General features: G+C 54.8%; 1 protein-coding gene across 3 annotated transcripts; it reads right to left on the bottom strand.

The window, feature by feature from the left end:
- Positions 1-1,064: 1,064 nt before the first annotated feature.
- On the bottom strand, positions 1,065-21,015 carry SLC2A11 (solute carrier family 2 member 11). 3 transcript variants are annotated; one of them, XM_038763171.1, is made up of 12 exons: positions 20,901-21,015; positions 18,958-19,152; positions 16,184-16,344; positions 14,471-14,595; positions 13,314-13,443; positions 11,825-11,973; positions 10,754-10,941; positions 7,539-7,649; positions 6,050-6,151; positions 5,726-5,801; positions 3,359-3,486; positions 1,065-1,391 (listed from the first exon to the last, which is right to left on the bottom strand). In XM_038763171.1, exons 1-12 carry the CDS (start codon positions 20,922-20,924, stop codon positions 1,194-1,196), a joined length of 1,587 nt encoding a protein of 528 aa, XP_038619099.1. In that variant the 5' UTR covers positions 20,925-21,015; the 3' UTR covers positions 1,065-1,193. The 3 variants fall into 3 exon arrangements, 2 of the variants coding, with proteins under 2 accessions (XP_038619099.1, XP_038619100.1); XR_005455356.1 differs by having other exon boundaries at positions 1,303-1,391; positions 5,721-5,801; XM_038763172.1 differs by lacking the exons at positions 16,184-16,344; positions 20,901-21,015 and having other exon boundaries at positions 18,958-19,064.
- Positions 21,016-22,412: the final 1,397 nt, after the last annotated feature.

Below are 22,412 nucleotides of genomic sequence, written 5' to 3'. Positions count from 1 at the left end.
TCATCTGTAAAATGGAGATGAAGACTGTGAGCCCCCCGTAGGACAACCTGATCACCTTGTAACCTCCCCAGTGCTTAGAACAGTGCTTTGAACGCAGTAAGCGCTTAATAAATGCTATTATTATTATTATTAAGGGGCAGAGCTGGGTTTAGAATGTACGGTCCTCTGATTTCCAGGCCCGGGCTCTTTTCACTAGGCCACGCAGCTGGGAATGCTCAGGGGCAGAACCAAGGAGGGAGTTTGGGAGGGGACGGGCAGGGGGCTGGGGTGGGGCAAGAAAGAGATTGAGACCCAGGGCAGGCTGAGAGTCAGAGAGGGCCTGAGGCCGGGACAGCCTCAGAGACCTAAGAGACCTGAATAAAGAGATAAATGGAGAAGGTGTAGAAAGGGAAAGGGAATGGAGGGAGGGAGAGAGGGATGGAGACAGGGAGAAAGACCTAAAAATAATAATGATAATAACTGTGCTATTTATTAAGGACTTATTATGTGCCAGGCACTGTACTAAGCGCTGGGATTGATAGAAGATAATCGGGTTGGACAGAATCCATGTCCCACATGGGGCTCACGGTCTTAATCCCCATTTTACAGAGGAGGGAATGGAGACCCAGAGAAGGGAAGTGATTTGCCCAAGATCACACAGCAGACTATCGGCAGAGCTGGGACTAGAATCCAGGTCTTTCTGACCCCCAGGCCCGAGTTGTATCCACTGGGCCATCCAGAGTCTAGAAGCGGTGTTGTCTAGTGGTAAGAGCAGAAGAATGGGAGTCAGATGGGGAAACTGAGGCCCGGAGAAGAGGGCCTAAGGTCACACAGCAGGCCCGACGGACACGACCCAGGTCTCCTGACTTCCAGCCGCAGCCGTCTCCCCTGAGTCAAGCTGCTCCGCACGTCACATCCCATTCGCTCCTGCGTGCCAGACATGCATTTACTCAATAATGCGATCAATCAATGGTATTTATTGAGCGCCTGCTGTGTGCAGAGCACCGTTCTAAGCGCTTGGGAGAGCACAGTACAACAGAGTTGGTAGACACAATCCCTGCTCTCCAGGAGCTAACAATCTACTGTGTGCAGAGTGTTGTACTGAGCACTTGCGAGAATAGAGTAGAGGGAGCAAACACGATCCCTGCCCTTGAGGAGCTGACTAGTGGTGTTCCCATCCCCATTGTGGCCTTCCACACTCCTGCCCTGACAGTTCAGAACTGGGTGCAGTACTGGGGGTCCTGAAGCGGTGGGCTTCCGGGGGGTGTCCTCCCCTGGGGCCTCTGGGCGAATGCCGCGGTGATGTCCACGATGGACCGGCCCCGGGTTTCCGGCAGGAAGAGGTAGATGAAAATCCAGGCACCCGTCAGGATGCTGGGGAAGACCAGGAAGCAGAAGGAACGTAGCGTGGCCTGAAAAAGGGGCAAGGGAGTGAGGGGCCGGGGGCGGTGGATGAGAGGAGGTAAGCTGAGGCAGGGAGGGAGGAGCTGTTTCAAGGAGCCCGCGGGGCACCCCCATCCCATCCTGCGCCATCCCAAAATGGTGCTGGGGGGAGGCCATCCTGTGCCAGGATAATAACGGTGACACTCGCTAAGTGTAATAATAATATTTATTATTATTATATTTATTAAGCACTTACTATGTGCCAGGCATTATACTAAGCGATGGGATGGGCACGGCAAGTGGGGTTGGACACAGTCCCTGCCCCACATGGGGCTCACGGTCTCAATTCCCATTTGACAGTTGAGGTAGCTGGAGCACCGAGAAGTGAAGCGACTTGCTAAAGGTCACACAGCAGACAAGTGGTGGAGCGAGGATTAGAACTCGGCTACGTGGACTGTGAACTAGGAACTATGTGCCAAGCGCTGTTCTAAGGGCTGGGGGTAGAGACAAGCGTTTAGTACAGCGCTTTGCATACAATAAGCGCTGAATAAATAGGATTGAATGAATGACAAGATAATCAGGCCAGACACAATCCCTGTCCCACCCGGGGAATCACAGGTTGAGAGGCAAATAGTTCCAGTCATGGTGTCTGGAAAAGTATCCCAGAATTCCTCGTTTGGCCCTGATGCACCTGTGCCATGGGGCAGTTGGCAGTGGAAGCTCAGTGGATTGGGCTTGGGATCAGCCCGGCACGTGGGTGACTGGAGGGATGTGAAATTGCTTCTCTGGGGAGGCAGCCCGCTGCCTGGCTGGGATAGAGGCAGTCCTGACTGAAGACAGCGGGATGGACAAGATGACCTCTCAGAGTCCTTCCAGCCCGAAGAGGATACGTTTTTTCTCTAAACGTTTGAATGCCAATTGCTGTGTCACAGACACAAAACTGGGAGTGAGGGAGGGGTTTGGGATGGTGGTCTGTAGCTGGGGTTCCCTTAGGGCCGAGGGTGAAGCCCTGCTTCTTCCAGGTGAGTTTAGGGGGTTTTCCCCACGTGTTTCACAACTCCTCTCCTCTGAGCTGGCCCAAAATCCCCCCGAAACTGTTTTCTCAGGGTTCTATGATAGCTTGAATGTGTAGAAGGCTTTTGTTTGCCAAAGCAGTGTGGGCTAATGGCAAGACCTCCGGCCTGGGAATCAAGAGAACTGGGTTTGAATCCTGGCTCCGCCACTTGCCTGCTGCGTGACTTTGGACAAGTCACTTCCCTTCTCTGGGCCTCAGTTCCCTCACCCTTTTAAAATGGGGATTAAGACTACGAGCCCCATAATCAATCAATCAATCAATCAATCGTATTTATTGAGCGCTTACTATGTGCAGAGCACTGTACTAAGCGCTTGGGAAGTACAAATTGGCATCACATAGAGACAGTCCCTACCCGATAGTGGGCTCACAGTCTAAAAGGGGGAGACAGAGAACATAACCAAACATGAGGTAACTGAGGCCCAGAGGATAAACCTAGTGCTCGCCCATCCTCTTAGATGGCAGGGAATATATCCATTGTACTGTTGAGTTGGACTATCCCAAGTGCTTAGTACAATCCCCTGCATACATAAGCGCTCAATAAATGCGATCAATCGATCGGTGATGAGCCCCCAGTGGGACCGAGTCTGTGGTCGGTCTGATTTTCTTTATCCGCCCCAACAATTAGGACAGGGTAGAGACAAAGAATCAGATTGAGCTCAGGCCCTGTCCCACGTGGGTGGTTAGCTCAGAGTGAGCCCTTCCTAAACGCCATCCTTATGAGGTCACACAGGGAGCCGGGGGCCGAGCGGGGAGTATACTACCCCGGCCCTCTGACTTCTGGGCCCGGGCTCTTGACATCTCTCTGCCCCTGGCCAGAGCCCGGCCTCGGCCCCCCGCCCCCCACCAGAGCCCACCCCCTGCCGCTCCTCCCCAGAGCCCGCCCATCCCCTGCCACCCCCACCGCCTGCCCCTTGGCCTCACCACCAGGATGGGGAAGAGCACTGCAAGTAGGAAGTTTCCTCCCCAGAGCAGCGTGCACATGATCACCATGGCCGCCAGACGGTTCTCTTGGTCAAATATTTCCATGGCGATGCACATCGACGTCCCGGCTGGGGGAGGGAGGAGGCGGAGCTCATGGAGGTGCCCGAAGTCCCTTTACCAGCCTGCGCCAGTCCAGCCCTGCCGCCCCCATACACACGTTCTTGCCCACACAAAGCCTCAGCCAGATGTGGCCTGGGGAAGTCCCGCTTCCTTCATGTTTGACCTGCTCCTGTTTCTGTCACTGCTCCCCACCGGCCATCCCTGAAACCCTTCTCTCCTTAGACGACACGGTCTCTCCGCCACTCTCTCTCTCGGGGGCCTCACCTTCTCCCACTCCCCCAGACTGAAGGCGGGAGGAATCGGCTTCCTTCTCGCTCCCCAATTTCGTACCATTCCACCTCCCCCCATCCTTCTATATCCCTTCCTACCGAAGTTCGTACCATCCGCCTCTACCACACTCCAGATTCTAGTAGTGGTCATCTAAAGCCCCCTCAGGCCCCACTTGCAACGTTCTGAACCATTTTGATCCCTTTCTCAGATTCCTTCTCTCTTTCTCCAACCCTACATTGATCCTTGGGGACTTCGATATCCACATAGATGTTCTCCGATGACTCTTCCGCTGCCCGCTTTCTATCACTCCTCAACTCCGCTGACCTCCAGCTCCACCCCACCTCGCCAACTCACCAACTTGGACACACACTCCATCTCATCATCTCTAGCCATCCTCACCAACTCCAAAATCCCCCTTCTCTCCCAACCATCTCCTCCCTGCTAATCTGACCTGTTCCTCCATGGAGACCTCCGATCTTTTGACCCCCTCCACTTTTCTATGTCCCATTTAGCTTCCATACCCAAAGTGCGTTCCCTTGATGACCAAATCGACACCCTCAACATCTCCCTCTCGACTGATCTCAACTCTCTCGGTCTCCTACCCCTTCGTCGATCTCACACCACTAACCCACGACCCCGGATCACCTCCACAGTCCTCCTCCTTCGCCCCCGAGCCGCAGAGCACTGCTGGCGGAAATCTAGATACCAGGCCAAATTTGTCCTCTTCAAGTTCATCCTTGTGTGCTTTAACTCTTCCGTCTCCTCTGCCTGGCAAAATTATTTCTCCATCCTTATTGATACCCATGCTCATTGCCCTTGCCAACTGTTTCAGACGTTTAACTCCCTCCTCAAATCCCTTGTCACCCCCCACCTCTCCCATCTCTTATCCTTAATGACCTGGCCACCTACTTTATTGAGAAAATTAAAACCATCAGGCGTGATCACCCCAAAATCTCCCCTGCCCCTCTCCAGCCCCTCCCTCCTCCTGTCCCTTCTTCAACTCTCCCGTGTTTTCCAGCAATATATCTAGAGGAGATCTCCTGCCTTCTCTCAAAACCCACCCCCTCCACCAGTGCATCAAATCCCATCCCTCCGCACCTTATCAAAACACTTGCCCCACATCTTCCCTTCCTAATAGACATCTTCATCTGTTTGCTCTGCAGTGACTTTCTCCCCAATGCTTTCAAACATGCCCAGGTCTCCCCTATCCTAAAAAACCCCTCCCTTGACCCCCCGCTCCCTTCACTTACCTCCCCATCTCCCTCCTACCTTTCCCCTCCAAACTTCTTGAGTGAGTTGTCTACACCCTCTGCCTCAAATTCCTCTCCTCCAATTCTCTCCTTGACCCCCTCCAGTCTGGCTTCCGTCCCCTTCGCTCCACAGAAGACAACCTGCCAAAAGTCACCAGTGATCTCCTTCTTGTCAAGTCCAGTGGTTTCTACTACATCCTAATCCTCCTCGACTTCTCAGCTGCCTTCAACACCGTGGACCACCCCCTTCTCCTGGAAATGTTATCCAACCCCGGCTTCACTGGCACTGTCCTCTGCCGGCTCTCCTCCTAGCTCTCTGGCTGCTCATCCTCAGTTTCTCTCACGGGCTTTTCCTCTGCCTCCCACCCCCTAACTGAGGGAGTCTCTCAGGGTCAGTTGGCTGGGGATTGGGCGGGGGGGCTGGGGATTGGGCGGGGGGGCTGGGGGTGGTGGAGCTGCCCTGTATCCTTCTGTGAGCCCCCCCCCACACACACTTTCCACCCATACCCAAGCTGGCCCCCCATCATGCCCAGCTGAGGAGAAGTGACCCGGTGCCAGCTACTCCCTCGGAAAATGGTGGGGGCAGGACCTGAAAGAGCCAGGGGGTCGGCTGGCAGGAGGGAGGAGTGAGGATCGGGGGCCGGAGGAGGCCGCGGAGGGTGCCCCCAAGGCCGGGACAGAGCTTGGAGTGGCCCCGCTGCCCTCTGCTGACCCCATCCCACCTCACCGGCCCCGGCACTGAAGATGAAGGTGAAGAGGAAGAGGAGGAGAGCGCTGCACACAGCCATCCAGGAGACCAGACTCTGGGGGCGGAGAGACAGAGACACACGTGGATCCAGGGGGAAGCCTGGGGGGGCGGCTCACAACCCCCTCAGGCCCCGGACCTTAGGGAAGCGACTGTCCAGTGAGGGTCAGGGGGCCAGGGGCCAGCAGGGTGGGGAGACCCTAGGCGGGGGAGGTTGACTGGGGAAGGGTGGCCAGCTGAAGTTGGGGTGGGGAGGTGAGGGTCATGGAAGGTTGGGCGTGGGGCGGAGGGGACCGGGTGTCAGACCTGCAGGTTGAGGGTGACGGTGAGCAGCAGTAGCACCAAGCCCATCTGGAAGTAGCTTGTCAGCAGAAGTCCCCTCCGGCTAAACCGCTCGATGACGAAGGACTGGGGGCCAGAGACATCAAGGCAGGGATTCCCCCCTCCCAGGACACCCCCGCCCTCCTTACCCCGGCCTCACCCTCTCTCACCTCTCTCCCTTCTTCCTTCCTTCTCCTTCCCTCTTTCCCTCAACCTCTTCTTTCCTTCTCCCTCCCCTCTCCCCTTCCCTCTCCATTTCCTCTGCCTCCTCCCCACTACCCCTTTCTCTTCCTCTCCCCTGGAATCTTCTAGACTGTAAGCTCCTTGTGGGCAGGGAACTTTCTCTATTTCTGGGATTTGTTAAGCATGGACTGTGTGACAGGCACTGTCCTAAGCGCTGGGGTAGACACAAGCAGTGTGGCTCAGTGAAAAGAGCCTGGGCTTTGGCGTCAGAGATCATGGGTTCAAATCCCAGCTCCGCCAATTGTCAGCTGCGTGACCTTGGGCAAGTCACTTAACTTCTCCGGGCCTCAGTTCCCTCATCTGTCAAATGGGGATGAAGACTGTGAGCCCCCCGTGGGACAACCTGATCACCTTGTAACCTCTCCAGCGCTTAGAACAGTGCTTTGCACATAGTAAGCACTTAATAAATGCTGTCATTATTATAATTATTACAAGGTTGGACCCAGTCCCTGTCCACATGGGACTCCCAGTCAATCAATCAATCAATCAATCGTATTTATTGAGCGCTTACTGTGTGCAGAGCACTGTACTAAGCGCTTGGGAAGTACAGGTTGGCAACATATAGAGACAGTCCCTACCCAACAGTGGGCTCACAGTCTAGAAGGGGGAGACAGAGAACAAAACCAAACATATTAACAAAATAAAATAAATAGAATAGATATGTACAAGTAAAATAAATAGAGTAATAAATATGTACAAACATATATACATATATACAAGTGCTGTGGGGAAAGGAAGGAGGTAGGGCGGGGGGATGGAGAGGGGGATGAGGGGGACAGGAAGGAGGGGGCTCAGTCTGGGAAGGCCTCCCGGAGGAGGTGAGCTCTCAGTAGGGCCTTGAGTAGCCTTCATCCCCATTTTACAGCTGAGGTAACTGAGGTACAGAGACGTTAAGTGACTTGCCTGAGGTCACCCAAGAGACAAGTGGCGGAGTCAGGATTTGAACCCAGGTCCTTCCGACTCCCAGGCCCGGGCTCCATCCGCTAGGTCACACTGCTGTTCTCTCTGAGGGCAGGGAACGCGTCTACCAACTTTGTTACTCTGTACTCTCCCAAGCACCTAGTACAGTCCTCCGCACCGCCTGGGACCCCAACCTGAGGTCAGTGGGCGTCCCTCCCGTCCCCAAAGCCCTGATCCCTGGCCCCCCAGGATCTGCTGACCTGCCTCCCAGCCTCCCTTCTCCCCCACCCCCAGTTCCTCCCAAATGTCTGCCAGTCCACCTCCCCCTTACACATAGCATGGAGGAGAAGAAGTCACAGGTGCTGATGCCTACAGACACGTAGGGGACGAGCCGCTCTGAGAACCCGGCTTGCTGCAGCACCTCAGAGGCGTAGAAATAGATCTAGGGGAGACAGGGAGACGGGAGGAGGAGGAGGAATCGGGGGAGAGAAGCCCTCCCCCGGGACCCTGGGACCCCAGGACCCCCACCCCAGCAGGTTCCTTCCTGATCTCCGGACACTCGGTCACTCAGATAATAATAATAATAATAACTGTGGTATTTGTTGAGCACTTACTGTACGCCAGGCACTGTTCTAACTGCTGGGGCAAGGGAATCAGGTTGGACGCAGTCCCACATGGGGCTCCCCCGCTTAATCCCCATTTTACAGATGAGGCACAGAGAAGTAAAGCGACTTGCCCAAGGTCACACAGCGGACAAGGGGCGGAGCTAGGGGTAGAACCCAGGTCCTTCTGACTCCTAGGCCTGGGCTCTAACCATTATGTTGCCAACTTGTACTTCCCAAGCACTTAGTACAGTGCTCTGCACACAGTAAGCGCTCAATAAATACGATTGATTGATTGATTGATTGATTGATTGATTATTCCACGCTGCTTCTCAGAGGCGGGCTGGAGCCGAAGGAGGGGACTGTGGGTTGGTGGGACCAGCAACCTCAGTTCCCCACGCGCTTGGGTCCCTGCCCTTCCTTCCTCTCCCCCGTCCACCCCCCCGCCCTACCTCCTTCCCTTCCCCACAGCACCTGTATATATGTACATATGTTTGTACGTATTTATTACTCTATTTATTTATTTATTTTACTTGTACATATCTATTCTATTTATTTTATTTTGTTAATATGGTTTGTTTTGTTCTCTGTCTCCCCCTTCTAGACTGTGAGCCCACTGTTGGGTAGGGACCGTCTCTATATGTTGCCAACTTGTACTTCCCAAGCACTTAGTACAGTGCTCTGCACACAGTAAGCATGCAATAAATACGATTAATTGATTGATTGATTGATTGCCCTGGAAGAGGCTCAGCACTGGAGCTGGGAGGGCAGGGCACGGGACCTGGGTGACTGAGGCGGGCGTCTCTGGTCCATAAGAGGTTTCTTGTTTTTTATGAGATTTGTTAAACATTTTACTAAGTGCCAGGCACCGTACTAAGCACTGGGGAAGATACAAATTAATTAATTCTTTCAATCATATTTATTGAGCGCTTCCTGTGTGCAGAGCACTGTACTAAGCGCTTGGGAAGTCCAAGTTGGCAACATATAGAGACGGTCCCTACCCAACAACGGGCTCACAGTCTAGAAGGGGGAGACAGACAACAAAACAAAACATGTGGACAAGTTCATTCATTCAATCGTATTTATTGAGCGCTTGCTGTGTGCAGAGCACTGGACTAAGTTAATCGGGTTAGACTCAGTCCATGTCCCACGTGGGGCGGACAGACCTTAGTCCTCATTTTGCAAATGGGGGAACTGAGGCCCAGAGAAGTGAAGTCACTTGCCCGAGGTCACTCAGCAGATGAGAGGCGAAGCTGGGATTCTTGTGGGTAGAGAATGTCTGTGCCAAATATTATATGGCACTTTCCCAAGTGCTTAATAAACTGTGCTGCAATCAGTAAGCTTTCGATAAATACGACTGATTAATTAGGTGTCCTGGGGCAGGGCAGGGGATCGTCATCATCATCAATCGTATTTATTGAGCGCTTACTATGTGCAGAGCACTGTACTAAGCGCTTGGGAAGTACAAATTGGCAACATATAGAGACAGTCCCTACCCAGGGGATGGGGAATGGGAGGCCAAGGCTGGCCTCTGGGCTTTGTCGGGGGGTGGGGGATCTGGGGTGGTGCCTGGGTGGAGAGCTGAAGGGGTGTTGAGGATGGGGGGATGAGGCTCTGGGTGGGCTTCGGGCAGAGGCCTGGGGCGGGAATTGGGTAAAGGGGTGGGGGAGAACCCAGGTCAGGGTTGGGCAGTGAGTGGGGGGCTGTGGGGATGTGCGGGGGCTGGGGGCCGGGGGCCAGGAGTGGGGATCGGGGGCTGGGAGCTGGACTGCATCAAGCCCGTTGTTGAGTAGGGATTGTCTCTATCTGTTGCCGAATTGTACTTTCCAAGCGCTTAGTACAGTGCTGTGCACACAGTAAGCACTCGGTAAATCAATCAATCAATCAATCGTATTTATTGAGTGCTTACTGCGATTGAATGAATGAACGAGCAGAAACTCCTCACCGTCGGCTTTAAAGCACTCTCTCGCTTTGCCCCAAGCAGCGTGGCTTAGTGGAAAGAGCACAGGCTTGGGAGTGAGAGGAAGTGGGTTTTAATCCCGGCTCCGCCACGAGTCTGCTGTGTGACCCTGGACAAGCCTCTTAACTTCTCCGTGCTTCAGTTACCTCATCTTTAAGAAATGGGGATGAAGACCGTGAGCCCCACGAGGGACAACCCGATGACCTTGTATCTACCCCGGCGTTTAGAACAGTGCTTGGCACATAGGAAGCACTTAAGAAATACCATCATCACTATTATAATTATTATTACTCTCCTACTCCAACCCAGCCCGGACGCTTCGCTCCTCTAATGCTGACCTTCTCACTGTGTCCCGATCTCATCTAGCTTGTCGTCAACGTCCACGTCCCGCCTCTCGCCCGGAACGCCCTCCCTCCTCAAACCCGGCAGACAATGACTCTCTGCCCCCTTCGACGCCTGTGTGACCTTGGGCAAGTCACTTAACTTCTCTGAGCCTCAGTTCCCTCATCTGTAAAACGGGGATTAAGACTGTGAGCCCCACGTGGGACAACCTGATCACCTTGTATCCCCCCAGCGCTTAGACCAGTACTTTGCACATAGTAAGCGCTTAACAGATGCCATCATTATTACTATTATTATTATCTCCTCCAAGAGGCCTTCCCTGACTATGCCCCCCTTTCCTCTTCTCCCTCTCCCTTCTGCATCACCCTGACTCACTCCCTTTGTTCATCCCCGCTCCCAGCCCAACGCCGCTTGTATCCACACCTGTCATCTATTCTTTTCTATTAATATCCGTCTCCCCTCTAGACCGTAAGCTCGATGTGGGCAGGGAATGTGTCTATGGTTGTATTGTCCTCTCCCAAGCGCTCAGTACAGTGCTTTGTACGCGGTAAGCGCTCAGCAAATACGATCGACTGACGGACTGGCTGAGTGGGGGCCCGGGAGCCAAGATCGGGGATTGGGGGTCAGGGGCCGGGCACTCACGGCATTGATCCCGGAGAATTGCAGGGCGGTGCCCAGGATGAGGGTGATGGTTATGGGGCGGCGCAGGGAATGTTCCCTGAGGAGCTGCAGGGGCCCCCGAGGCCTGGCGCCGGACAGCCCCGCCTGCTCCTTCCTCATGTCCTCCACTTCTGCCTTGTGGTCACCCGCACCCCACAGCTGCTGGACGGCTGTGCCCCCCAACCCGGACACGGACCTCGGCGGCCGGGCTGGGCCACCGCCGCCCCCCACCTTCACCCCGTCCCCTCAGCCACCGCCCCCGTGGGATGCTGATCGGCCTGGATCAGAGACAGTCAGTCTCTGTCCCACACGAGGCCCAGAGCCTGAGTACGAGGGAGAGCAGGTATCCAATCCCCATTTTACAGAGGAGGCCCAGAGAAGCCAAGTGGCTTTCCCAAGCTCACGCAGCAGACAAGCGGAGGAACCGGGATCAGAACCCAGGTCCTTCTGACTCTGAGGCCTGGGCCCCCCAGGAGGCAAAGCGAGCTAGGTAATAATAATAATAATGGTATTTGTTGAGCGCTTCTAAGCGCTGGGGGGCTACAAGGTCATCAGGTTGTCCCACGTGGGGCTCACAGTCTTCATCCCTGTTTTACAGATGAGGGAAGTGAGGCCCAGAGAAGGGAAGTGACTTGTCCAAAGTCACCCAGCTGACAAGTGGCAGAGGCGGGGTTAGAACCCATGACTTCTGCCTCTCAAGCCCGGGCTCTTTCCACTGAGCCACGCACCTGGGTCTGGATTGCCCCCCAACTTCCCCCTCCCCGGGGTCAGGGGTGGGAGCTGACACCGTGTCCGTTTCCAGGAGTGAGAAGAGATGAGCCCGGCTCTGGGGGTCCCTTCGGGGTTCGGGTGGGTGTGTGGGGGGGTGTAAGATGGGGGTCACCACCACCGCAGAAGGATAAGCCCATGGGCTGGGGTCCCCAGAACTACACCCCACCCCAACCCCAGAGGTACGGGGCAGATTCCAGGTCCTCCCTGACGGGAGAGTCTCCAATGGGGGCCCTGCAGCTCTCCCCGTCTGTCCCCCCTCGCCCTCTCCCCCCACCCCGTCACCTTTCCAGCAGGCGTCCTGGTCCCCCTTCTCCATCAGCAGGTAGCGGGGGGACTCTGGGAAGAAGGGCAGGGTGACCAGCTGCAGCAGGGCCGTGACCGCCGGGCAGCCCAGCAGACATGGCCACAGCGACTCAGTGCCCAGCAGCTCCCTGCAGAGGGTGGGGCACGGTTGGGGTGGGGCATAATAATAATAATTATGGTGTTAGTTAAGCATTTACTATGTGCCAGTCACTGTACTAAGCGCTGGGGTGGATACAAGCTAACTAGGTTGGACACAGTCCCTGTCCCCCGTGGGACTTCCAGACGCAATCCCCATTTTACAGATGAGGGAACTGAGGCTCAGAGAGGTGAAGTGACTAGCCCGAGGTCACACAGCAGATGGTTTTGACACCTGTCCACATGTTTGGTTTTGTTGTCTGTCTCCCCCTTCTAGTCTGTGAGCCGGCTGTTGGGTAGGGACTGTCTCTATATGTTGCCATCTTGTACTTCCCAAGCGCTTAGTACAGTGCTCTGCATACAGTAAGCACTCAATAAAAACGATTGAATGAATGAATGTGAGCCCGTTGTTGGGTAGGGACCGTCTCTATACGTTGTCAACTTGTACTTTCCAAGCGCTTAGTACAGTGCTCTGCACACAGTAAGCGCTCAATAAGTACGATTGAATGAATGAATGAATGAAAGCGGAGGGATTAGAACCGTCTGACCCCCAGGCCATGCCCATGCATAGCGGGGATGGGGCATGGCAGGGAGTAGGTGGGGCTGAGGGGGGGGTGTAGTGAGGGATGGAGGGGTGGGCACAGTGTGGCGAGTCTCAGCTGGGTTTGTCTAAATTGTATTATTTTTTCACAGGACTGTGCTAGGTGCTGGGGTAGATAAAATCAGGTCAGACATAGTTAATAATAATAATAATAATGATAATGGCATTTATTAAGCGCTTACTATGTGCAAAGCACTGTTCTAAGCGCTGGGGAGGTTACAAGGTGATCAGGTTGTCCCACAAGGGGCTCACAGTCTTAATCCCCATTTTACTGTTGAGGTAACTGAGGCCCAGAGAAGTTAAGTGACTTGCCCAAAGTCACACAGCTGACAGTTGGCGGAGTCAGGATTTGAACCCATGACCTCTGACTCCAGAGCCCAGGCTCTTTCCACTGAGCCACGCTGCTTCTCCAGCACTGGGCTCAAAGTCTAAGAAGGAGCGTAAGGAGGAGAGAGGTCATACTGTCCAGCCCCCTGCCTCCAGGCGGGGCTGCCCCTCTCCCCGTTCAGACTTGGGAGAGGGAGAATTGGGGGTCACTTGGGTCTAGTCCATCCCGGTCCCTCCTCCCACCCCTAATCCGGCTGAAGATGGAGGTGGGAGAACCTCTGAGTGCCCCGGGGAGGGGCAGAGGCCGTGATGGGCAGCAGGTGGGCCTGGCTGGCGGTGGGCCGGAGGGTCCGGTGTGGGGTGGGGGGCCGGAAACCGTGGGAAGGTGGGGTGGGGGGCGGTCACCTCAGTCCCAGGACCTGTCCGAAGACCTTGCCCAACGTGACGAAGATGCCGACGCTGGCGTTGGTGAATCCGCGGAGGCTGCGGGGGGCGATTTCTCCGGCATAGATGGGGTGGACCATCAGACTGATCCCTGCCCGAGACAGGGGACGTGGGGCCTGTGGCCGCCCCTGCCCCCCCGGGTCCCCTCTCCCCCTCCCACCCGAGCTCGGACACCTCTCGTCACACCCAGGCAGATCCCCCAGAGCTCAGGCCGCCCGCCTGCCAGCCTTGTATCTACCCCAGCGCTTAGAACCTAGTAAGCACTTGACAAGTACTATTAGAAGTACTATGAGAAGCAGCGTGGCTCAGTGAAAAGAGCCCGGGCTTTGGACTCAGAGGTCACGGGTTCAAACGCCGGCTCCGCCAACTGTCAGCTGTGTGACTTTGGGCAAGTCACTTCATTCTCTGGGCCTCAGTGGCCTCATCTGTAAAATGGGGATGAAGACTGCGAGCCCCCCCATGGGACATCCTGATCACCTTGTAACCTCCCCGGCGCTTGGAACAGTGCTTTGCACATAGTAAGCGCCAATAAATGTCATTATTATTATTATTGTCATTATTATTATTCTAGGGGAGGGGGCTAGGGGAGAGTTGGTCAGCTTGGGCAGGTGGAGGCGGGGAGGGAGTCTCTCTTGCTCTCTTCCCTCCCTCCCCCCCCACACCGCACACCTCCAGGGGCTCCCCACCTGCCCCTCCTGACCTGGCCCTGCTCCCGAATATCCAGGTCACGTCACTACCCTCCTCTTCCCCCTCAACCGGCCGATTATCCAACCCTGACAGCCACCGGTCATTGCTGCTAATAAAGAAGGCATTCATTAAGCCCTCTCCGCCTGCCAAGCGTTGAGGTGGATACAAGATGATCAGAATGGACACAGTCCCTATCCCACAGTCTGAGAGGGAGGGAAAGAAAGTATCCAATCCCCATTTTGCAGATGAGGAAACTGAGGCCTAGAGAAGTTCAGTGCTCAGAGCCGCACAGCGGGTAGAGCTGGGAATAGATCCCAGGTCTTCTGACTCCCGGGGCTGGGCCATACTCCTCCCCCTTCACCCGTCCTCCCTCCAAAGTCTTCTTCTCCTCTCCCTCCCCGCTCCCCCAAACCCTCCCTCTTCCCCCTCACCTGAGCTGAAGCCAACGAGTAGCCGCCCGGCTAGCACCATCTCAAAGGAGGATGCCATCTTGCTGCCTGCCAAGACCCCCGAGGCCCCCAACATGAAGAGGTTGTTGAAGAGCAGACACTTCTTCCTGAGGAGGCATTGCCCGAGGAGGTGGGCGTAGGGTGGAGGGGGACGAGAGAGAGCCGGCGCGGAGGGGAAGGGGGCTGACTGGAGAAGGGCAGGTCAAGGGGGTGGAGCTGATGGGCAGGGGGAAGGTCAACAGATAATAACGATAATAACGGTATTTGTCAAGCGCTTACTATGTGCCAAGCACTGTTCTAAGCTCTGGGGTAGATATAAGGTGATCAGGTTGTCCCACGTGGGGCTCACAGTCTTAATCCCCATTTTCCAGACGAGGTAACTGAAGCACAGAGAAGTTAAGTGGCATGCCCAAGGTCACCAGGGGCAGAGCCGGGATTAGAACCCACGTCCTCTGACTCCCAAGCCCGCTGCTTCTCCAGATGGAGCAGAGGGGCAGGGGTGGGTCAGCAGTAGAGAGAAATCCATCTCCATCTTCCAAGCCCTTCTCAGATCAAATCTCTTTCAGGAAACTGTCCTTCATCATTTTCCCCTCCACCCATCCCAACTAGTTCGGCAATTTTGTGCCTACTAAGTCCTCAGTTACTCAAAACCATCCATAATTTAGGTACATATCTTTAAGCTCTATTACTGCCTGCTTCCTATACTTTATTTCAGTGTCTGCCTCTCCCTGTGTCCAACCTAATTAACCTGTCTTGTCACGTCTTATGCCGTCCAGTTGCCTCTGACCCATAGCGACGCCACGGACACATCTCTCCCAGGCCGCCCCGCTCTCCATCTGCCATCGTTCTGGGAGTGGATCCGTAGAGTTTTCTCGGTAAAAATCCAGAAGCGGTTGAACCATCGTCTCCTTCAGCGCAGTAAATTGTGTCTCCGCCCTCGACTCTCTCCGGTGCCCGGGCTGCCCAGGACAGGGGAGTTTTGACCCGTAGCAGATTGCCTGCCACCCGCTAGCCCGAGCTAGGAATGGAATGGACAGGCCTCTGCTTGACTCTCCCTCCTGTAGTCCAGGCTGGTAGAGTACGGGAAAAACTCCAGGTGCGACCCTGAGAGGGGTAATTAACCTGTACCTACCCCTTAACAAATACCACAATTACCATAATGCCATATCCCATAATATTATTATTACAAAGTCACTCCATTTCTCCGTTCCTCAGTTTCCTCAACTGTAAATCCGACTCTCTCCTACTTGGTGAGCCCCATGGAGGGCGGGGGCTGGGTCTAACCTAATAATAATGATGATGATGGCATTTATTAAGCGCTTACTATGTGCAAAGCACTGTTCTAAGCACAGGGGAGATTACAGGGTGATCAGGTTGTCCCTCGGGGCGCTCACAGTTTTAATCCCCATTTTACAGATGAAGGAACTGAGGCCCAGAGAAGTGAAGTGACTTGACCAAAGTCACACAGCTGACAATTGGCAGAGCCGGGGTTTGAACCCATGACCTCTGACTCCAAAGCCCGGGCTCTTTCCACTGAACCATGCTGCTTCTCCGCAGCGTGGAGATAAAATGCGTATCTACCCCAGCGCCTAGAACAGTGGGTTGACGCATAGTAAGCGCTTAATAAATACCCAAAGACAAACAAACAAACAGGGGGCGGGTCAGCAGAAGGAGCTGAGGGGCAGGGCCACCTACTTCCCAAATCTTCCCATCAGGCTCTGGCTGCATAGGCATCCCAGGATCCCGCCGAGGCCAAAGATGGAGACGACGGAGAACCAGAGCAGGGTCAGGGTCTCCGGGGCCGGAGCCGAGCCGTGCCGGGCCGCCCACGTGGCGTTCAGGAAGCTTCTGATGTGCTGATGGGCATCGGCGGGGAGGACGGAAGGGCCGGCCGGAGGAGGCCGCGGCCACGGCGGTGGTGGTCATCGTGGTGGCGGTGGGGAGAGCCGTGGTGGTCGGAATGATAACAATAATTGTGGTATTTGTTAGGAGCTTACCATGTGCCAGGCACCGTACTAGGCGCTGGGGTGGATAGAAGCAAATCGGGTTGGACGCAATGCTTGTCCCACGTGGGGCTCACGGTCTCCATCCCCATTTGACAGACGAGGAAACTGAGGTCCAGGGAAGTGAAGTGACTTGCCCCAGGCCACACGGCAGACAAGGTGCGGAGCCGGGATTCGACCCTTCTGACTCCCGGGCCCGGGCTCTAGCCACCGTGCCGTGATGGCGGTGGTGGTCATCGTGGTGGTCGTAATAATAATTGTGCTATTTGTTCAGAGCTTATTATGTGCCGGGCACTGTACTAAGCGCCGGGGTGGATACAACCAAATGGGGTTGGAAACAGTCCCTGTCCCAGATGGAGCTCGCGGTCTCCATCCCCATTTGACAGAGGAGGGAACTAAGGCCCAGAGAAGTGGGGTGACTTGCCCAGCGTCACACGGCAGACAAGTGGCAGAGCCGGGATTAGAACCCATGACCTTCTGACCCCCAGGCCCGGGATCTATCTACTATGTGGTGGTGGTGAGTAGAGGAGGGGCAGAGGGGAGGCAGTGGACGCGGCTGACAGCTCCCCGCTTCCCTCCTCCACAAGACGCCCTCTTTGAACTCCCATGGACGAGATTTCTGGCTGGCTTAGTGGTTGGGCTAGTGAGAGGAACTGATGAGGACCACCCCAGCCTTGCCTAGCGGGCAGATAATGGGCCTGGGAATCAGAAGACCTGGGTTCTAATCCTGGCTCCACCAAGGTCTGCGGGGTGGCCTTGGGCAAATCACTTCATTTCTCCAGGCCTCAGTTTCCTCCTTTGGAGAATGGGGATTCGATAACTGTTCTACCTCTTAGGCTGTGAACCTCATATGGATCGGGGATTGGGTCTGACCTGCTTCTCCTGAATCTCCCCCAGGGCTTAGAACAGGGCTGGACGTACAGTCAGTACTTAAATACCACTGTTATTATTAAATATTAGGACTGGGGGAGAGGGGGTGAGGTATGGGACGGAAGGCGGAAAATCGGAAGAGCATCACAGCCTAGCGGATAGAGCCCGGGCTCGGGAGTCCGAGGACCCGGCTTCTAATCTCGGCTCCGCCGCTTGTCGGCTGGGTGAACTTGGAGAAGCGGCGTGGCTCAGTGGAAGGAGCCCGGGCTTTGGAGTCAGAGATCATGGGTTCGAATCCCAGCTCTGCCCATTGTCAGCTGTGTGACTTTGGGCAGGTCGCTTCACTTCTCTGCGCCTCAGTGGCCTCATCTGTCAAATGGGGGATGAAGACTGTGAGCCCCCCGTGGGACAACCTGATCACCTTGTAACCTCCCCAGCGCTTAGAACGGCGCTTTGCCATAGTAAGTGCTTAATAAGTGCCATTAAAAAAAAAACCTTGGGCAAATCACTTCACTTCTCGGTGCCTCAGTTACCTCATCTGTAAAATGGGGATGAAGACTGTGAGCCCCATGTGGGACAACCTGACAACCTTGTATCGACCCCAGTGCTTAGCACATAGTAAGGGCTTAACAAATACCATCGTTATTATTCACTTTTCTGTGCCTCGGCTTCCTGATCTTTAAAATAAGGATTCCATACCCGTCCTCCTTCTCCCTTAGCCCGCAAGCCCCATATGGGGCAGGGACTGAGTCAGTCCTGATGATTTTGTACTTTCCCCAGCGCTCACAGTAACAAATACTAGAAGCAGTAAGGCCTCGTGAAAACAGTACAGGTCTTGGAGTCGGAGGATCTGGGTTCAACTCCGACTGGAAGCCCCATGTGAGACCTGATTATCTTGTACTTAGAGAAGCAGCGTGGCTCAGTGGAAAGTGCCTGGGCTTGGGAGTCAGAGGTCAGGGGTTCTAATCCCGGCTCCACCACTTCTCAGCTGTGTGACTTTGGGCAAGCCACTTGACTTCTCTGTGCCTCAGTTCCCTCATCTGTAAAATGGGGATGAAGACTGTGACAACCTGATCACCTTGTATCCCCCCCAGCACTTATAACTGTGCTTCGCACTTAGTAAGCGCTTAGCAAATGTCGTCATCCTCCATCCCCCCCTTCTTACCTCCTTCCCTTCCCCACAGCACCTGTATATATGTTTGTACATATTTATTACTCTATTTATTTATTTATTTTACTTGTACATATCCAGTCTATTTTATTTTGTTAGTATGTTTGGTTTTGTTCTCTGTCTTCCCCTTTTAGACTGTGAGCCCACTGTTGGGTAGGGACTGTCTCTAGATGTTGCCGATTTGTCCTTCCCAAGCGCTTAGTACAGTGCTCTGCACATAGTAAGCGCTCAATAAATATGATTGATTGATTGATTGATTAGAATTAATACACTTAGTACAGTGCTTGGCACATAGTATAAAAACCACAACTGTTAACATCCCACCAATTATTATCGTTATTGGAGCCCTGCATGGGGAAAGGACCTGGCTCTGGGGCTGGGAGGGGGCTTGGGGGAGGAGAGGAGGGTCGCGGGGAGGGTCTCACCTTGGACGGAGCGTTGGTGACGGCCAGGTGAAAGCCATAGGGAAAGGTGCCTCCTGGCCCCAGGACGAGAATCATAAGGAGCAGCCCCCGATACTGGCTCTGCAGAGATGCCCCAGGCGGGGAGGGGGATGAGATCGGGTCCTCCTCCCATCCTGGGAGGTTACGACCTCTGGCCCCGGGCTTGACTTCTCCCTCCTGGCAATGGGCATTAGACAGGAGAGGCTGCCGAGACTCGGAAACGGGCACCAGAGTCTCTGAGAAGGCGGGGGGACGGGGGATGCCGACCAGGCTCTGCCCTCCTTACCAAGGGCCCACTGGACTGGACTGAGCTGGACTGGTCATTTATTTGTATTGATGTCCGTCTCCCCCACCCCAGGCTGTGAGCTGGTCGTGGGCAGGGATTGTCACTCTTTATTGTTGTATTGTAATAATAATAATGAGGGCATGTATTAAGTGCTTACTACGTGCAAAGCACTGTTCTAAGCGCTGGGAAGGTTACAAGGTGATTGTACTTTCCCAACCGCTTAGTACAGTGCTTTGCAGTCGGTAAGCGCTTAAATAAATACGATTGAGTGAATAAATGACTGGACCGGGCTGGACTGCGCTGGCTGGAATGGAGTGTGGGTAGCGAGGACTCTCGGGGGCGGTTAGGGGATTAGAACCCACGACCTTCTCATTCCCAGGACAGGGCTCTATCCGCTATACCGCGCCGCTCTATCCACTAGGCCACACTGCTTCTCCCAGGTTCTTTGGCTGGGAATGTGGGGTCAGGGGAGTGGGGTCTTTCCTGTCAGTGCCCCTCAGCCCCACAGGTCTGGGACCACAGAAAGGCCAGGAGAAGGAAGAGCAGGAGGAAAAGGACGAGGATGAAGACAAGGAGGAGGAGGAGGACCGTGTCGGGGAGGTGGAAGGTCAAAGAAGCCGCGGAAACTCTCGCACAACTGGTGTGATTCAGTTTGGACTACCACCCGTCTTTAGGAAGTTAGTAATAACAATAATTTTATTTGTTAAGTGCTTACTACGTGCCAGGCACCATGCTAAGCGCTGGGGTGAATACAAGCAGATCGGGTTGGATGTAGTCTCTGTCCCACGTGGGACTCACAGTCTCAAGCCCCATTTTACAGATGAGGCAACTGAGGCACAGGGAAGTGAAGTGACTTGTCCAAGGCCACACAACGGACAAGTGGCGGAGCCGGGACCTTCTGATTCCCAGGCCTGGGCTCTATCCACTATCCCTTGCTGTGAATTAAATGGCTCAGGATAGGGTGCCTGGTCATTCTGGGTCAGGGTAAGGGGAGTAGGGCTTCAAACCCAATTAACCTGTATCTACCCCAGTACTTAGAACAGTGCTTGGCACATAGTAAGTGCTTAACAAGTACCATAATAATAATAACAAATGCAGCAAGAGGGCTTAGGAGGGACTCAAGGTATCATTTGGGGAGCATGAGGGGTGTGAGTCACGGGACCAGGGGTTCACTGGGGAGGGGAAGTTCTGCCTGGGGACTGGGTGATGGATGGATGAAGTGACTTGAGGGAAACCCCCACCCCACCCCACCCCAGCCCCATCTCTCTCCTCCCAGAGAGCTGGAGATGAGGTCTCGGGGTGGGCAGAAGGCCGGCCCTGGAGCCCGCTCCGCAGGTGGAGAAACCGAGGTTCGGAGGGGGACGGGGATTGGGCCAGAGGTGACCTGGGGGTGGGGCCAGGTCAGGCCTACATCTCCTTGAACTTCGGTCCTAGAGGTTCCCTCCACTTCCTGGGGAAGGGGCATTCTTTGAGAGGTTTCCAAAAAGCCCCCAACCCCGGGACAGACCCCCCAACTCCTGCCTCAGCTCGTGACCGCCGCCGAGCCCCGCCTCAGCAGGAGGGAGGCGAGGGAGTCAGGGCTAGTGCCCTGCTTCCTCCTGTCCCCCTGCCCATCCCCAGGCCCCCACTGGGCACTCACCATGCTGGGGAGGAAGGGTCTCATCTTGGAGCGGAGGGCAGGGGGTAGAATGAGCACGTCCAGTTAAATAGACCAGGGAAATGCCCTTCGGACTGGACCCCGGCTCGGAAGGAAGGATGGATCCAGGGTTCGGGGGAGGAGGGCGGGGGGCCGGACTGGGTTAGGGCAGAGTTTGGAAGAGAGAAAGAGGACAAGGAGGAGAAGGAGGAGGAGGGGAAAAGATGATGGAGGCTGTGAAGGAGAGGACCAAAGTTCTGTTCACTGTTAATAATAAAGCACTGTTAAATGCTTACTATGTGCCAAGAGCTGCTACACAAAATCAGTTGGAGCCAGCCCCCGTCCCACAAAGGGCTCTGTCTAAGTAGGAGGGAGAGGCAGGTGTGTTTTATCCTTATTTTACGGGAGAGGAAACCGAGGCCCAGAGAAATGAAGCGACTCGGCCCAGGTCTCCCAGCAGGTCGGCGGCAGAGCTGGGATGAGAACCCAAGTCTCCTGACCTCCCCCTTCCCCGCCCCGAGCACTGTGCTCTTTTTCCCCTAGGCCACGCTGACCCTCTGTTGAACTTGATCAGGATGGGGATGGATGGTGGATATATGGGGCTCCAGAGCCCCCTGCCCGCTGCAGAAGCCCACGAGAGACCCTCGAGGGATTCCCCACAGCCGCTAAGCCCCTGAGGGGAAAAAGTTCAGGTGGTTTGGGTTCCAGGTCCCAGCCAGCGGGAGGTTGTCTGGGAAACTGCTGCTGATGTAACATTCGGGCAGAGTGGCGTCATCGTGGTGGTGGTTAGGGACCGATAGGGGTACGGGGCACAGTGAGGGCATGAGAGGGGCATGGGCAGTGAGGGTGTGAGGGTGCGGGACTTGGCACAGGATGCAGGGCACTTTAGGAGGCACGGGCCATGGCAGGGATTCAGAGCAAGGGGGTACAGTGCACAGAGGGGGTCACAGGGCACAGAGGTTTACCCCACAATAAAGGTTTAATAAATCACGTGAGATGAAAGCACTACATTCATTCATTCAATCGTATTTATTAAGCGCTTACTGTGTCCAGAACACTACTAAGCCCTGGAACAAGTACAATACAACAATAAAGAGTGACAATCCCCATCCACAACAAGCTCACAGTCTGGGGGGTGGGGGAGACAGACCTCAATACAAATAAATAGACGGCAATACAAATAACTAAAATGACCGATAAATACATAAGTGCTGTGGGGCTGGGAGAGGGGGGAAGAGTAAAGACAGCAAGTCAGGGCGACGCAGAAGGGAGTGGGAGATGAGGAAAAATGGGGCTTAGTCTGGGGAAAAAATGGAAGTGGCACACAAATTCAAGGGCCAGAAGAAGAAGGGCACGGACAGGGACGGGGAAAAAGGAATATGGGGAAGTAGAGGCAGAGGATGGGGCTTCTTCCTTTCCTTCAGTTCATGCCCACTACCCACTCCCCAATACTAGCAGCAATCCATCAACTGGTTGATGATGTTTATTGAGCACTTGCTGTGTGCAGAGCACTGT

This window comes from Tachyglossus aculeatus, chromosome 21 (genome assembly GCF_015852505.1).
Source record: "Tachyglossus aculeatus isolate mTacAcu1 chromosome 21, mTacAcu1.pri, whole genome shotgun sequence".
NCBI classification, from domain to species: Eukaryota; Metazoa; Chordata; class Mammalia; order Monotremata; family Tachyglossidae; genus Tachyglossus; species Tachyglossus aculeatus.
This window is presented reverse-complemented; position numbering and strand designations above follow the sequence as displayed.

Excerpts from the sequence above, each read along its gene's own strand:
- SLC2A11 (XM_038763171.1), bottom strand. The coding sequence starts at position 20,924 with ATGAGACCCTTCCTCCCCAGCATG. Across the intron at positions 19,153-20,900 it reads GACCCTTCCTCCCCAGCATG|GAGGGAGAAGTCAAGCCCGG; the intron begins GTGAGTGCCCAG and ends GCCCATTGCCAG. Across the intron at positions 14,596-16,183 it reads CTGATGGGAAGATTTGGGAA|GAAGAAGTGTCTGCTCTTCA; the intron begins GTAGGTGGCCCT and ends ATGCCTCCTCAG.